The sequence below is a fragment of the Macrobrachium rosenbergii genome, chromosome 13, assembly GCF_040412425.1.
Source record: "Macrobrachium rosenbergii isolate ZJJX-2024 chromosome 13, ASM4041242v1, whole genome shotgun sequence".
NCBI lineage: Eukaryota > Metazoa > Arthropoda > Malacostraca > Decapoda > Palaemonidae > Macrobrachium > Macrobrachium rosenbergii.
The window spans coordinates 49,593,690-49,610,399 of NC_089753.1; the positions used below are offsets into that span (position 1 = coordinate 49,593,690).

The following is a 16,710-nucleotide window of genomic DNA, read 5'->3' on the forward strand; positions in this document are numbered from 1 at the left end:
AGTCGTAAAGTGAGCGAAAGAACTGAGATTTGATGATGAGTAAAGGATGGCATATAGTAAAAAAACAAGCTGCAGTAAATGAAGATTTGATATACATTAAACTGTTTTGATAACAGGGTAGGATAAGAATGATTTAGTTTCTAATGATCTAAATGAATTGGCCTATATAAATGCCCAATATCTAGCCCAGACTCACTGATGAAAATAAATGATACAGTGCAATAAAAAAATACCTTTATTGGCTCCTCAAAGACTGTAAGTAAGTCTGCCTTGTCCCAGAATGGTCTCTTTCTTCTGGAAAGCCTGTGAGAGGGATAAGTAGGATTTTATGACGGGATTAAAGAACCCCAAATAGAGGGATGCAGATTAACTGTTGTTGGATTATAAGTCAGGAAGAATTTTGGCAACATAGCTAATGACAGCCATGTTTGCAATTTTTGTGTTGGTATTCTGTTGCAGTCCCACTGGTATGGGACTTGATGGCCATCATAATAGAGAGGTAAGTATTTGAAAAATAAATGTAACAAAGATTTCTTTTTCTTCATTGGAATACTGATGAGTTTGTGATGAAGGGAGTATAGTAATTTGCAATGCTCATAGTACAAAAATACCTAAAATGGGACGTTTTGATAATTCATCTAATTTTTTTGGAAGTTGAATAGCCCTTGGTTGAGTGAGGCCTTACTCATCATGGTGTAATTTGAACATTGGATCATTGCAGTGCTGTGCAGTTTGTCTGTCCTTAACCAAGTGCTAAGGCTGAAACAAATTAGGGAGGTTTGTGTTTCCAGAATACAAGACTACTGTAGTTTCATATTGTATTTTCATAAAGCTTTTTAGTGTCTATTAATGCGTAGTCAGTATTGAAATTGTTTAAAAATTTTTCTTGTGTATTTATCTAACAGGTGTAGCCACATACAGGAAAAATGACAGCATTAACAGCAAGTGTGCTGAATAACTTTGCTGATTTGGCACTTTCATTACCAGCACCATCACTAGAGGCCACCATAAAACAGAATCCAGCCATTGTTGATTCCACAGGTTGGTATGAATAATTCTATACTTTATTTAGCTTTTTTATTTTGTAGGACAAAAGATTATCCCTATTTCTCTGTATACTGGAGGGATGTTCTGAAGTATGGAGACTTACCAGGCTTTTCTGAGGATTGTATAATTTTTTTTATTTTATATACATTACAACACTGCAAGTAATAGCTCTTTTTTTTTTTTTATTAATAATGATATAATAACTCTGAAAATATATTGGACCAAAGTATGAGTTTTTTTAAAATTTCACAAAGATTTGCAGCACTATAGAGAACAATTGCCTTTTAACACACTACTCATTTAGGAGGTGAAAAGAACTTGGCCATTTTTTTTTTTTTTTTTATTAAACATTTTTATTAAATAGTTTGAGTTGACTTTCTTAACTGTCACAGGGCTTGTACCAAGGTTTTGTTCTTGATTAATTTATTAGAACATAATATACAGCAACACTAAAAATGTAATCATAGGATAAACTGAAAATTGAATTGTGCTGAGTTGGTCAGGAAATTTGGCTTTCTAGATATTCTGCAGTAAGGACGAACTCACTTAATGTCTTCCTATTTCTTTGTACATTTTGATTAGCTACTGGCTCTTTGTTAATCCTGAAGTTTTAGTAAATTCAATAGGTAAAAATGTGATATTGTAATGCTTTTAAATTTGTTGGTCATACCTATCAACAATAGCTGAGATACAGTATGTGAGTTCTAAATAATCCATATGAAAGAGAGCTGAAAAATGGGGGTGATTAATTATTGGTTCAGATGTGTGTACAACTTTTCATAGCTTGTAATTTTAGGGGCTAAGTGTGTGTCAGTCATCAAAAGTTTCAGTATTTCTTTTTTTGAAATTAGTTACCATGTATATCAAAATGTAAATAAACTGTAAGCTATTGATTGTACCATTCCAAATACAATTCATTGGTTTCCTTGCAGGCTATGATGGACGAACAGCATTACAGAAGGCTGTTATGATTGGGAATTTACCTGTAGTAAGAACATTGCTGCAGTATGGTGCAGATCCAAACTTACGATCCCAGTCTGGTGAGTTGCCGAAATTGACGGTGCCTGCAATGTTACATCATTGTCTTGCAGGTCCCATCTCCTGAGGATAACTCTAATTTGCTGTACAGTATTAACTACTGTATATTTTTTATAATTTTTTTTATGAAAACATTTTAAGAATTAGGACACGTTTTAATAATTAGGCTTATTTTAGATAATTCAAGTCATTCTAATGTAATTTTCAATTTCCAGGAGAAACAGCAGTACATGTGGCCTGTTGTCGGGGCCTTTTAAATGTTGTTGTTACGCTTCTTAAACATGGTGGAGATCCTATGGTTACAGATAGTGCAGGGCGTGTTGCCATTCACTGTGCAGCAATTGCTGGGTCTTTGTAAGTATTCATATTTTGTGTTCATTGGGTGTATTGTGTTTTCATGCACTGTACAACAGTTAGTAACTGTAGAAGAGGTTCCTAATATGTTATGGAGAAATGGTTATACTGTAACAAACTATAAACCAGACATAAACCTGTAGTTTGTGCCTAAGCTGTAATCTGATTTTCTTATGCATTATAATAATTTATTAAAGAAAATCTTCACATAACTAGGATTATTAAAGGAAAAACTTTTCTGGTTAAGACAATACAGAAACACCACCTAAAGTTGTCGATTCATTCCAAGACTCATGACTGAAGTAAAAAAATTATGCAAAATGAAACCTAGACGTTCTGTAAACATATATAAGCAGTGCTGTAACCTTGCTTTTATAACCTTTTTACTATCTTTTTGATAAATTAAAAAAGTTTAATGTAAAGGAAAAACACTAAAATTGTATGCTTACCTGAAGAGTGACATTGATGTTCTTTATCATGAAAGATGATCATTACCTTCATCAGATCCAAACTAAAAACATGAGCTATGGTAGCAATCTTTCATCCTTTTCATGAAGTATTTCATTTTATGTTGAAAGGTGTCTTGTGAGCTGTGAAGCTCAGTAATGAATACAACAGTACAAGTAAGAATAATAAAATAAAAAAAAGTACTGTACTGCATGCACTACATGTGAGTGTGTATGAGAGCTTGTCTGTTGATTTTATATTAAGCAAGTAGTTGCATTTTTATTTTGCATTTGGGTATATTGACATTAGAAATATAATGTTAATATACCCAAATGCAAAACAAAAATGTAACTACTTGCTTAATATAAAATCAACAGACAAGCTCTCATACACACTCACATGTAGTGCATGCAGTACAGTACTTTTTTTTATTTTATTATTCTTACTTGTACTGTTGTATTCATTATTGAGCTTCACAGCTCACAAGACACCTTTCAACATAAAATTAAATACTTCATGAAAAGGATGAAAGATTGCTACCATAGCTCGTGTTTTTATTTGAGTTTGATGGAGGTAATGATAATCTTTCAGGATAAAGAACATCAATGTCACACTCTTCAGGTATGCATACAATTGTTGGTGTTTTTTCTTTACATTTCATCCATATCTGAATATATGTGTGTGTGTGTGTGTGCATGCGTGTGCAGGGTTTATTAGAGGTCTATTACAACAATGTTTAATTATTCAATACATTTTATGCCATTGGTTGAAATGTTGGTTGAATAAATTAACGCAATATATTTATTGAGTTACATAATTTTATTAATTGCACTTTATCAGTGGGTATATTAACTTTCAAAACTTTGAGTAAAATAATACACTGTAAGAGAGAAGAGAAACCGAACAGATAGATAGACATTTATGTTGGATGATGTCATCGTAGGCAGAGAATTGCTGTCTACTTCAGTCACTCTCCCAATAAAGCAGAATATACTCTCCCAATAAAGCAGATATTCAATTTTTTAAAACAAATTTCCTCTCATTTAAACTCCTGATTTGGGCTAGATTTTCTTGCCCTCTCTCACCACTAAGTACTGTTAAATTGTTATCTATACAGTTAAAACTCTGAACAAAGAAAATGTTTTGTATGATCATGACATATTGTTTTACTTTCATTATTTGCTAAGCCTTTTATCAAAGTATATTTACATATAAGTAACTTACCAAGTAATTACATAACTATAGTTTCTAGCTCGTGTGGCAGCCTTTATTTAAACATCGTGGTAGCATTTTGATAGTTTAGCGTAGGTGACAAGCCCTGCCCACTAACAGGAGTACTGGAAACAACTTAGCAGAAAACCTCTGTTTCTGCCGGCTCTCGAGTAAAATTGGGAGTTTGTTGCAGCTTTTGTTTACTGATTTTTGGTTGTACAGCTGGATTTCAGTGAAGTATTATCGCTTATTTGAGTAGCCTTCAAGCTTTAATAGCTTTCAGGATAATTTTTTCTAGTTCTTAGGTTATTATTATGTCAGATTCAAGTTCACCTAGACTTACACTTCTACTCAGACTCCTTGGTTCTAGGTTGGGGAGACCTCTTGGGGAACTGGGAAGTTTCTGGGATGTGGCCACTGAAAGAACAGAACCTTCACATCATCAGAGAGCTGAAAGCAATTCACTTAGGGCTTTAGTGCTTCTTGACCCTAGTTCACAAGACTGTGGTAGTCCATTCAGCCAATACCACAGCCCTAATGTACATACGAAAGCAAGGTGGCACTCACTCAATTTCTCTCTGCTAGACAGCAAGAGACCTTCTTCTGTGGACAGATCAAATTGAGCGAGTCAAGTCACTCGATTTATTCAGGGCAAAATAAATATTTTGGTGGACTAACCGAGTCGCTGAAAAGTAGGTCCTTCCCACCTTGGATCCCCTTGTCTATCAGAATCTGATACTATGGGGCAGGCCAACATTGGACCTGTTTGCCACCTCAAGGATCACCTTCCTCTCTTTTGTTTTCGGGCCCTGGATCTAGCGTGAGCAACAGATGCCATACTGCAAGATTGGTCCCACTTGGACCACTACGCCATTCTATCCTTCAACATGGTCAGGGAAGCCCTGAACACATCTTGGGCTCATTGCAATGTTACGTTGACTCTCATAGCCCCGTTCTGGCCCATGAGAGAATGGTTCTAGGGCCTGCTATGGTTGCGGGTGGACTTTTCGAGACTCCTTCCCCTAAAAACTGTCTACTCAGACAACCTCACTTTAAGAGATACCAAAGGTTTGTCCGCTCTTGCCCTGACAGGCTTCAGACTATCCGGAAGCTTGTCAGAGCGTAAGGGTTTTCAAGATGCACTGCAGAGGCTATTGCAAGTTGCAGGCATTATTTTTCCTAGCTGGGTCTTTCAGGCTAAGTGGGCGATTTTCCGGAGCCGGTGTCTCAGATGCAACATCTCTTCTTCTGAGACATCTGTGACCCAAATTGCGGATTCCTTCTTAATCCGAGGAGATCTAGGAATCTCTCGTCCTCCACTATTAAGGGATGTTGAGCTGTGTTTAGCTCAGTGTTTAAATACAGGGGTCCCGAATCTTACGTCAATCCCAGATCTTAACGACCTCGTCAAGTCCTTTGATACGTCTAGCAAAGTAAGGAAGAGCCGGTCTCCTGCAAAGAAAGAAAGATCTGGTCTCCTGCAAAGAAAGGAAGATCTGGTCTCCTGGAAAGAAAGGAAGATCCGGTCTCCCGGAACCTGACAGGTCCCTCTTTTGAACCCCTTCGCTCCTCTTCTCAGAGAAACCTTACTCGGAAGACTCACTTCCTCGTGGCCTTGGCTACTGCTAACATATTAGCGAGATACAAGCTATTGATAAAGGGTAGGTTTTGTCACAAGGAGACACAGTTTGCTGCTTTACCCACAGATTTTTAGCAAAGAACGAAGACCCTTCCTAGCCCTGGCCCTGTTCTTTCTCCATTAAGACCTTAATGAAGGGGCTTTCAACCTTTTTAATCTTATGTACACCTTGAAGTCTTTCAGTATTGGTCACGTACCCCTTACCCATAATGCAGCATCAGGAAGGGTAAAAAGAAATGCATGGATTTTTGGCTTAGTGTATCAAGTTTAAATTGTGTTATATATTTGGAGCAGACAAAATTTTCAATTAATGAGAGTATATCACTATGGGGTAGTGTTGATAGGAAGTGGTACTTCACAGGGAAACACTATGTGACCGGCTGCTATGCAGTACATTTACTAAAACAGAACTATTTCAGACAGTTTTCAGTCACTGTAAAAGTGAACTAGTGCTGCTTGCAGCTAGTTGCAACTCGTAACTAGTAACAGTGATAGGTAAGTCAGTGTGTGTGTGTGAATAGTGTGATAGGTAAGTCAGTGTGTGTGTGTGAATAGCATATGAAAATAATAAAACATAACTAAATCAGTCACGTTTTTCCCTTAACTGTGACTGTGAGGTAGTGGTGCTATATACAGCTTATAACTAGTTACTTATGGGGAAATTACTTGTGCATGACTAGCATCACTAGCATGAAAAAAAGAATAACAAAATAGTATTAAGAAGGCATTGTGTTCCACTGACTGCGAACTAATGCTGATTGTTAAGCCTCGCAACTAGTTATTAGTAACCAGTTACTTACTCATAGGGAAGTCAGTTTGTGTTTCTGCATTAAAATACAAGTATAGACTAATTCAGTGAGATGGTTGGGCTTGTTTCTTTGCTACCAACAAGTCAATCCTCAGCACAGTCTTTGAAAGAGCCACTCTTATATATGTTATCTTTGACTGCAAGACATGAACGTAACTTGTTTTTAATCAAGCACAGTGCTGAGAATCCCTGCTCACAGCGGTATGTAGAAGGAAGCATGAGGAGGTTCCGTACACATTTCTTTGCTAAACCAGAATAAGAACTTGCCATTGTTGACCAGAATTTGGTCAGTGACAAACTATCGAAAGAATCTTTTACAGTTGAGTCATTGACAAAGCACATGTAGGCCACTTTCTATGAACAGGATTGCAGTTATTCAGAACCAAAGTATTTTAAGAAACCTGTCACATAACCCCCAAAATTCCTCTCACGTGGGGGTATGCGTACCCCAGGTTGAGAACCCCTGACGGATACCTTGGCTCTGAGAAAGAAGAGAGAGTTCTTTGTCCTGCTAAGGCTTTAAGGTATTACCTGAGCAGGACTGAGAAGACTTAATTTCTGAGGTGCACTCTCAGGTTCAGGAGGACATTTTGCCTACTTTTAAAATGAAAGCTCATGACATCAGGGCAGTTTGTACCTCATTAGCTTTCAGGCACAATATGTCCTCACTTCCATTCTGCAGTCTGCCTACTGAAAGTGTGAACCGATCTTTGCGTCTCACTATTTGAAAGAAGTTGTAGCAGTGATTGAAAATTGCAGTACCTTGGGGGCCATTTTCATTGGCTGGCATGGTGTTGGGGAAGGAAGCATAGGAATCTCTCTTTTTCTTTTATCTCTTTGCCGTGAAGTAGGGTGTCAAATTTTCAGGAGTCCGGGGGTACAATGTACCTGGAGTACCCACCAGTTTCAGTGGATGGGTTGTGGTGTTTTCAGTGTAGGTGACCGTGTTGTTTGGTTGTTTTTTATATTGGTATAGTACTGTGCCCAGGGTAAGGGTACTTATATATGCTTTGCTAGCCATCGGTCCTATCCTTCGCTGCAAAGCTCCCCCTTAATTAGAGGTGCCCCATGGTTTACTGCCATGCCACTACAGGTTAGATGAGGACCAACCAGAGGCAGTATTCGCCTGCAGTAGCTCTCTTACAACATAAGGAAAGGACAAGCATTGTTTCAATGCTAGCAATTTTTCTATTTGAAAGTCATTACCATGACTTGATGGTTTGGAATAGAATATATCCATGTATCCCACCCCCATTCTGTGTGTGATTCAGTTATAAAATTACTTGGTATGTTACTTATAAGAAAATGATATTTTCATAATAAAATTAAGTTTCTTATATACTTACCAAGTAATTACAGAATCGGAGCCCACCCTCCTCCCCTCTCATGGACACAAGGGCACAGACAGAATGAGGTTTTCTGCTAACTCATTCCCATTACTCCCATTAGGGGACGGGGCTATCGAAGTGCTACTGCAGTTTTTAAATAAAGGCTGCCACACAAGTTAGAAACTATAGCTATTACGTGGTAAGTACACATGTTTGTCATTTTTCAATGTGCATTTTCTTATTTTTGCAAGTTAAACATTCATGTTTGCAGAATGCTTGTGCAGTATCTAGCAGAAGTTTGTGAAGTCAATCTGGAAGCTGAAGATAGCCATGGTTGCACTCCACTCCACATTGCTGCTTCATGTGGTCATCTAGGTCTTGTGAATTATCTTGTACATAGTAAGAAGTGAGTTTCAGTAACTTTCCCCAGTGTTGTGCCCATGCAAAAAAAGTTCAAAGTCTTGAAGGTAAATAGTGAAAATGTTTGGTTATCTCTGGGTGACATTTAAATTAATCTTGAATGATAATACAGTTTCTAAAAAGTCCAGTGCCTTATAGAAGTAATTAACAATGCCAATTTTATATTATGAATGCTTCTGATTGTAGTGTTTTCTTTCAAGAGTTGGGCGTACCAAAGTAGATGCTGAAGGCAACACAGTTCTTCACTGTGGTGCGGCAGGTGGTGTTTCAGGTGTTTGCTGGACCGTCATTTACCCAGGAGCAGAGCAGCTTCTGACAGCACCAAACAGTGCAGGACTTACCCCTGCACAAGTTGCACATGCTTCTACATCTGTGTAAGCATAACTGTTTTTATTCTTTGAAATGCTTCTGGATGGAAAGCATTTACTTCGTAAAAAGATATTGATTTTCATTTTACTGGTAGATTTAGTAAAACTTAGTTATGTTTATGTGTAGGAGCCAATATTGTTTGATACTGACTCATGAATATTTGCTTATTGATAGGAATTAGTAGATTTATGCCTAATGAGTGAGATAGTTGGTTGTTACAAGTTTTCTCCTCAACATAGCAGAATTTTCACTCTTATAAAGTTAGTTTACATAAAGACAGAAGACCCCAATTTACTCTTTGGTGCTGCTTGGCATGTGCACATCCATTTGCCAAGCATTCCCTTCATACTCAAAAACAGTAAATGTTTTAAAGCTTTTAATTCCTTGTAACTATAAAAATTGTATTTTTACAGATATAGTCTCTGCTAGATGCTGTTCAATTAATCTGTTCTAAATTGGCAAAAAGTACAATAGGTGTTTATGGTGCTACTTTCAGTAGGGAGAAGGCCACTGCTTTGAACACTGCAACTTTTCATTCTTATGGGATCTGATCATTGCAATCTGTGTGGTAACGAGGCAGAACTTACAAAATTAAAAATTTTTTTTAAACAGATGTATTAAAATTTTGATGTTTAAACACAGTACTGTGTACAAATATTGATATTCTGCTTATCCTAAATAGCACATTAAAGTATGAGAATAGGAGATACTTTGTGCTGAGTTAAAAATTAAACCTTAGGAGGTCTTTCTTCATTTATGAAATGTAATTTTTCATGTGCAGTAACAGTTATAAATGACAATAATATATATAATATTGGAAAGAAAATTTATCATACTGTTTCATGGTGCAAAAACATAAGTTACTGCAGTTGTTCAAAGGAAATTATCCCTAAGCTAGAACCAGTGTTATACCACAGATGAGTTTGGGCCCCAGTGAATCTCAAAGGGTCAAAATCATGATTTAGCTTATATGTCAAGAATGATTTAATGTTTACTTATTACGACCACCTTTATCATGCAGTGTTCTTATCAGTATCCAGGCTATATTGCATGGTAAATTTTCATCTTTATGATTTTTAGATCTCCAGATTGCCGTAAATGGCTTGACAAATGGACCAGACAGTACGAGAGAAGTGGGGCTGTAGAATCACCTCGTTGGCCATGGCTTATCCAGTTGTTGACTCCAGCAACAGTGTTTTATATTGGAATAGTAAGTATAAAACTGTATACTGTACGCATAATTGATTTGCATAAAACAAGTAGTTTCACAATATTGCTAAAGATGTTTTCCTAACATAAGGCTTGTTCAAAAACTTGTCAAGTTTTAATCTGGTAACCTGTTGCTATACTAATGAAAAAAACATAAAATGCTAAAATACACTAAAAATGCAATAGTTATCAGTGAAAACATTTCAGTTCACTTTATATAGACTCAAAAGGCATAAGCTGGGTAAGACTTTAGGAAAATAATAGGATTGTAGTAGTTACATCCTTTCATCTACTTTAGCTAACACTCTTTTCCCCCATCGAGAACAGGCACAGAATTGCACATATTTGTATGGAAAAAATATTATGAAAAGGTTAGAGCAAGCAATAAATATATGATTTATCCAGAACTTGTAATAAATAAGCATATTAACAACCAGCAACTAGGGAGGATTCACTTTTCCTTTTCAGTCACCCATATTATCTTTTGTGTTTTGATGTTTGTTACATACTGGTATGCATTGCTGACCGATCTCTTCTTCCTGATTTTTTAAAATAATTAGGCTCATTGCCATTAAAGTTCATTGAAATGGCCTGATTTACTAGCTCTTTTTATTGATTGTTTTGTTATTATTCCAGTTTTGTTATTATTATTGGTGCTTTGGATTACATCCTGGAGGATAAAAATACAGCAGAATATTTGATATTAACTCAGCTGTACAGTGTTACTAAAATACTTAACTGCAGGGTAAAAAACTAATGGTGGCAGATTCAAAATGTGCCTGACCACAGTTCCAGGTAAAGAGGTTGTGGTTGGATGCCTTTTCAACATTTTCTCTATATATATTTTTGTTGCTGGGTAGAGGGAGAGTTTTAAAATGCTCTACTCTTTTTCTTACCCAGCATGAAATGGCAAACTATCAGTTGTCCCTTGATTTTGGAAATGATGTATGCACAGGTTTAATCATGTTAAGTGTTTGCATCTGTGAATGATATTTTTATGTAAGTAACATGAAATAATTACATAGCTATAGTTTCTGCTGTACGTGGCAGCTCAGAATTCGAAATTCGCAGTAGCGCTCTTTTGTTTTGGGTGTAGGTACAACGTAGCTAAAGAGCTCAATTCGTTTCTGCTGTCTAATGACCGAACACCAGTTATTAGCAGTTCTTGATTCGTTTTCACCAGATGGTTGGTGATCGTCTTTTGGTGAAGTACTCTTTGCTTTAGGTAGCACACCTGTGTAGCTTAGCTAGAATTCTGGATTATATCTTTGATTGTGACTTGCCTGATTGGACTTTTGACCTATTATGTCTGACTCTAGTTTGTCTGGCATTAGGTATTGCAGCAAAGGCTGCAAAACTAGACTCATTTCTGCAAAATATGACTCTCATACTATATGTAGTTCTTGTAGGGAGCAAATTTGCTCTCCTGAGCTTAATTGTGAAGAACGTAAGGACTGGGATAAGGGGAAGTGGAAGACTACAGACACACTTAGACAAATTACAGCATGACTGACTGAGAAAAGCTACAGTTAGGGCTGAAGCTAAGCTTATGCTAGTACAGGTCATTCTCCAGGAGTTGATATTGCAGTTCTGCCTATCCCTTCAACACCTGTGACAATTTCTTCTCCCATTCCCAGTCTTCCAGCTTTTCCTGTCACTCCATTACCTAGCTCTCATTCTGCCAAACCCAATGCCATTGCCAGCTTAGAAGCAAGGGTAGATAAAAAATTGAATTTACTAGTGAATACTGTTTCCCAGATTGGGAATTCTGCGAAGGTCCTGATGGACAAATTTGATTGTGTAGTGTTGAGTGAAGTGTCAGTGGAGGGGGCAGCTGTTCGTCCCACCGATGCTCTGAGACCAAGGTCCCTGCTAAACTCCCTTTGCTCACCTGGGAGGAAGCAAACTGGCAGCCCAAGGGAGGTCGGTGGGGTTTGCCCGCGAGCAGTCATCGCCACATCCGAGCCTGTTGTTCGCCAGTCCCAGGCTGCAGAAGAACGCCATTGGAAAGGCGTTCGAATGGACGCACATGCACTATCATCAAATGATTTGGACTCTCCCGCATCCAAGAAGCGTAATGGCCGTTCTGTGAAAGTTTCTAGGCCATTGAAAAGGCTGGGCGCTTCCTTGGAAACAGGTTCACCCCCGTCTCGTAAGTGAGCTGTAGAGAGGGAACGTAGCCCTCTCCCTTCTTGTAGGTTTTGGGAATTGCCAGCAGAGATTCTCACGCCTATTCAGTTGCGAAAGTGTGTTCCGACCCCAGAAGAGTGTGTGCCAGTCCAGCTCATCAGCGCAAAGCGTCTGAGCGCCCAGTGTATGATAGTGTTGCGGATAAGCGCTAACTTGAAGATCATTCGATGTCCGAGCTATCATCTCTAGGGTGCCCATTGTCTGAGCGCCCATCGCATGAGCGTTCAGTATCCTCCTTTCCAGTTCGTGGGCACCCAGATTCCGAATTGGAAGATCCCATGTATGACCGCTTGGTGTTTGAATGTCAAATCGCTGAGTGCCCATCCTTGGGGCGCCAAGTGTCTGTAAAGAATGCAGCCACTTTGAAGGAGTCAGTGTCTGTTCCGACAGTGAGTGGGTGCCCAACTTCCATGCGTACAGTCTCTGTGGGCACTTTTCTTGAAGTCCACCCTAGTTCTAGCATCTATGTGATCCCGCAAGGAGAGATTCCAGTACCTGATTCTTCAGGTGAATTTCCATCTGCTGCTCAAGATCCTTCATTGGCGCCGCTTCAACTCCAGCTTGACAAAGTTTTGAGCCTTCTTCAAAAGCCAGCTCCAGTGGTGCAAGAGACCATGGACCCCCCAGGATCACCTGCTTTCTCCGACAAGGAACCTGTAGAAGAGGAGCAACCTACATCTAACTACTCATCACTGTTCGGGTTTTTCCTGATCTGTTACCTGTTGTTCTTCTCTCCAGCCATCCCTTTGTCTCCGAGGTCAGCCTTATTGATGTGACAACAACCAGGCACTCCCAGTCCATGTATGGTTTTATCTTCGTCTTCGAGGAAAGCATTCGCCTGCATGGATGCCTGGTTAGTGGAAAAGGGAGATGTCGGAAAAGTGGTGTTTTGTAAGCCTCCCTTTTGATTGATAAGGCAAAAGTATTTGTCTTATGCAACTGGAGAAGCTCCGTCCTTGGGAGTTTCTGCCTCCTCTCAAGGGGACTTCTCCAGTATCATAGATGCTTCTTCTTGTTCTGCTTTCTTGTCGGCCAGAATTCTCTTTGCCTCAGAATTAGACCATCTGCTTAAAGACATCTTCAAAGTCTTCGAGGTCTTCAGTCTTTTGGATTGGATGGTGGGGGCTCTGGCCAAGAAAATAGAAAACTGTACGTCCCTTCAAGAGAACTTTGCATCAGACTGGCTGGGAGTGCTGGCGTGCGCTGAAAGAGCCATAAGAGATGGAGCACTAGAACTAGCGACCATCTTCACAACAGGAGTCCTTAAAAAACAAGATTTGTGGTGCTCATTCGTGGCAAAAGGAGTCGCCCCATCGCAACGTTCTTTGCTTCTTTTTGTCCCCCTGGACAAGAATAGTTCCCGCAGGACACCCTGGAATGGGTTTCAGTAGAACTACAAAAGAAATCAACACAGGACCTCCTCGCTCAATCCACCAAAAGGACTAAGTTCCCCGCACGAGCCGCTGCTTCTGCCACAGCTACTAGAACGTCGTCGCCCTTGCAGCAACAGCCCTTTTGAAGTTCTAGAGGTTGTTTCCAGTCCTGACTTAGAGCCAACCTCTGAGTCGTCCGTCCTCTGTGTTCCAGTGAGAGCAAGACTTTCCCATTTCTGGACAGAAGGAAAAAATAAGAATGTGGAGCTGTGAGTGTTGAAGGTATTGAAAGAGGGCTATGCAATCCCTTTTAGGGAGAAACCTCCCTTAGTAACCTCTCCCATCAGCTTAACAGCCTACACGGTAGACTCAGAGAGGTTTTCAGCCCTATCTCGGGAAGTGTCAGCCCTACTAGAAAAGAAAGCTGTGGAAGCAGTCGAGGATGCAAGCACGGAGGGTTTTACAACTGCCTCTTCGTGGCTCCCAAATCATCGGGAGGATGGAGACCTGTCCTGGACGTCAGTGTCCTGAACCTCTTCGTTCGAACAACGAGGTTCAAAATGGAGACGAGTCAGTCGGTATTGTCGGCCATCCATCAAGGAGACTGGATGGTTATGATCGACATGCAAGATGCTTACTTCCATGTTCCAGTTCAACCGGACTCCAGGAAGTATCTGAGATTTGTGTTCCAGGACAGAGTCTGCCAGTTTCGGGCACTTTGCTTTGGACTCTCCATGGCCCCTCAAGTTTTTACCCAGGTACTCACTCCCCTAGCGAAATGGTTACATCTCATGGGGATAAACATCTCTCTGTGCCTGGACGATTGGCTCTTACGCTCCCCCTCGAGATCTTAGTGCGTGGAGGACCTACAGAAAACTCTTCGTCTCGCTCAAGATTTAGGCCTTTTAATAAACTTCAAGAAGTCACAGCTAGTCCTGACTCAGTCTATTCTATTTTTGGGATAGTGATAGACTCTCTGAGTTTTCGGGCTTTTCCATCCCAACAAAGGATCCTAAATTGTTGCAGAAGTGTCCAAGACTTTGTAACTCACCCTTCCTCCTCAGCCAATGCATGGATGAGTCTTCTGGGAACCCTCTCTTCCACAGAAGTTTGGTCCATTAGGCAGCTACACACAAAGAGTACTGCAATTTTACCTTAAGGCCAATTGGCAAAGGAAGTCATTCCCGGATTCATTCGTCTTCAAAATCACTCCCCAGATAAAAGAGAACCTTTGGTGGTGGCTGGCAAAAGACAGATTTGCAACAGGAAGGTCTCTGGCTCCAATGAACCCCGACCTAACGTTATACTCAGATGCTTCGGATCTGGGTTGGAGAGCCCTTCTCAACGATAAAGAGGTTTCAGGAACATGGTCTCCTACCGAAAGAAACCTCCACATTAATGTAAAAGAATTAAAAGCGATTCATCTTGCACTTCAGCATTTTGCAATGCAAACCTTCAACAAGACAGTAGAGGTCCATTCGGACAGCATGACCGCCCTAGCTTATATCAAGAATCAAGGAGGGACTCATTCTTTTGCGCTCTACGAAGCGACGAAGGATTTTCTTCTGTGGGCAAGAAGCAACGAGACCCAATTCATTGAGGGGAGAGTGAACGTCCTTGCAGATGAATTGAGTCGTGGCAAACAGGTTCAGTAGGCGACGGATGCCAAGCTGCAGGACTGGTTGGGTCAACCTATATGCCTTCCCTCCCTTCAGCATGGTGAGGGATGTGTTGAAAAAGTTCAGTGCACACAACAACGTGTCGATGACCTTATGTGCTCCCTCTTGGCTACACAAGGAGTGGTTCCCTCGATCTGCTAGGCCTTTTGACAGAATTCTAGCTACTTACTCAGAAATGAAATCTTCTCAAACAGTGGCACTTTCTCTGATTCCATCAAGGGTTATCCATTCACTCAGATAGGCTTCAGACTGTCAGGGAACTTGTCAGAGCGAAAGGATTTTCAAGGAAGGCTGCATAGGCTATTGCTAAGTGTAGGCGACAATCTTCTAACGCAGTCTACCAAGCCAAATGGGCAGTTTTTCGGAAGTGGTGACGGGAACGTATCTCCTCTTCTCAAACGTCTGTAGCCCAAATTGGAGATTTTCTATTACGTTTTAGAACCTTGAAAGGGCTCACAACATCTACCATCAAGGGTTACAGAGCGATGTTGAGTTTAGTATTTAAACATAGAGGAGTAGACATGTCTTGCACCAAGACATCAGCGATTTAATACAGCGTATTAGTATTAGTAAGCAAGTAAAACCTTCGGGAGTCGCTTGGAACTTGGATGTGGTCCTTAAATGGCTGTCAGGACCGCCGTTTGAACCTTTGGAATCATCGTCACTTCAGAATCTGATGAAGACCTTATTCTTGATGGCACTGGCTACAGCCAAGAGAGCTAGTGAGCTTCATGCCATCGATACAAGGTTAGGTTTCTCACAAGGCAGTGCTGTATACTCACTGATTTTGGATTTTTTGGCCAAGAATGAGGACCCGACTAACCCATGTCCTCGCTCTTTCAATCAAGAGCCTGTCCAAAGTACTCTGTCCATCCGATCAAGAAGAAGTCCTCTGTCCTGTAAGAACCTTGAGAGTATACCTTGAAAGAACCAAAAACCTTAGAGGTTCTGCCTTGAATCTTTGGTGTTCTGTGAAAGACCCCAGCCTTCCTTTGTCCAAGAGTGCATTATCATTCTTTTTAAGATCTGTGATTTCAGAAGCACATTCAGGAGTTCAGGATGATTTACTGCCCTTATGTAAAGTAAAGGCTCATGAAATAAGAGCCGTGGCAACGTCTTTGGCTTTCAGACTAAATCTTGTCTCTCTCTCTTCAGTTTTGCAAGCAACATTTTGGAGGTGCAAGTCAGAGTTTGCCATGTTTAACTTATGGGTTATTGAAATAGTGTACGAAAAATGCAGTACTTTAGGTCCATTCTTCGCAGCTGGCATGGTATTGGGGGATGAAGGATAGGAGGAATGCCTTTTCCTCTATCCACTCTTCTTGAATAAGGATAGTTGCACTTCTTGGGAAGTCTGGTGAACACTGAGTCGTGGGTGTCTCCAATCTGTATTTTATGGTTCTGGTTAAAATTTTGTGGTGGTGTTGGTAAATTTGATCTGGTCTTTGTTGTTCTATTGCACTGCACCCAGGGCAAGGGCATATACACATATTATTTATGCGACCCTTTTGGATTGTAAGCTTTGGCAACCTGTGATTAACCTCCTACGTTGCAAAGCACCCACTCAAGTAGAGGCGACCCTTGGCTCTACCGCCAC

At 40.1% G+C, this 16,710-nt stretch overlaps 1 protein-coding gene across 2 annotated transcripts in view; it reads left to right on the top strand.

The window, feature by feature from the left end:
- The window catches only part of LOC136845291 (uncharacterized), a 46,329-nt gene that overhangs the window by 12,937 nt on the left and 16,682 nt on the right, over window positions 1-16,710 (top strand). Inside the window, exons 2-7 of one of the 2 annotated variants that reach the window (XM_067115469.1) lie at window positions 906-1,041; window positions 1,980-2,087; window positions 2,301-2,439; window positions 8,145-8,279; window positions 8,494-8,667; window positions 9,743-9,872. In XM_067115469.1, the coding sequence (XP_066971570.1) occupies window positions 927-1,041; window positions 1,980-2,087; window positions 2,301-2,439; window positions 8,145-8,279; window positions 8,494-8,667; window positions 9,743-9,872 (801 nt within the window). In that variant the 5' untranslated portion in view covers window positions 906-926. The remainder of the gene's footprint in view (window positions 1-905; window positions 1,042-1,979; window positions 2,088-2,300; window positions 2,440-8,144; window positions 8,280-8,493; window positions 8,668-9,742; window positions 9,873-16,710) is intronic. The other variant, XM_067115470.1, reaches the window with a different exon arrangement.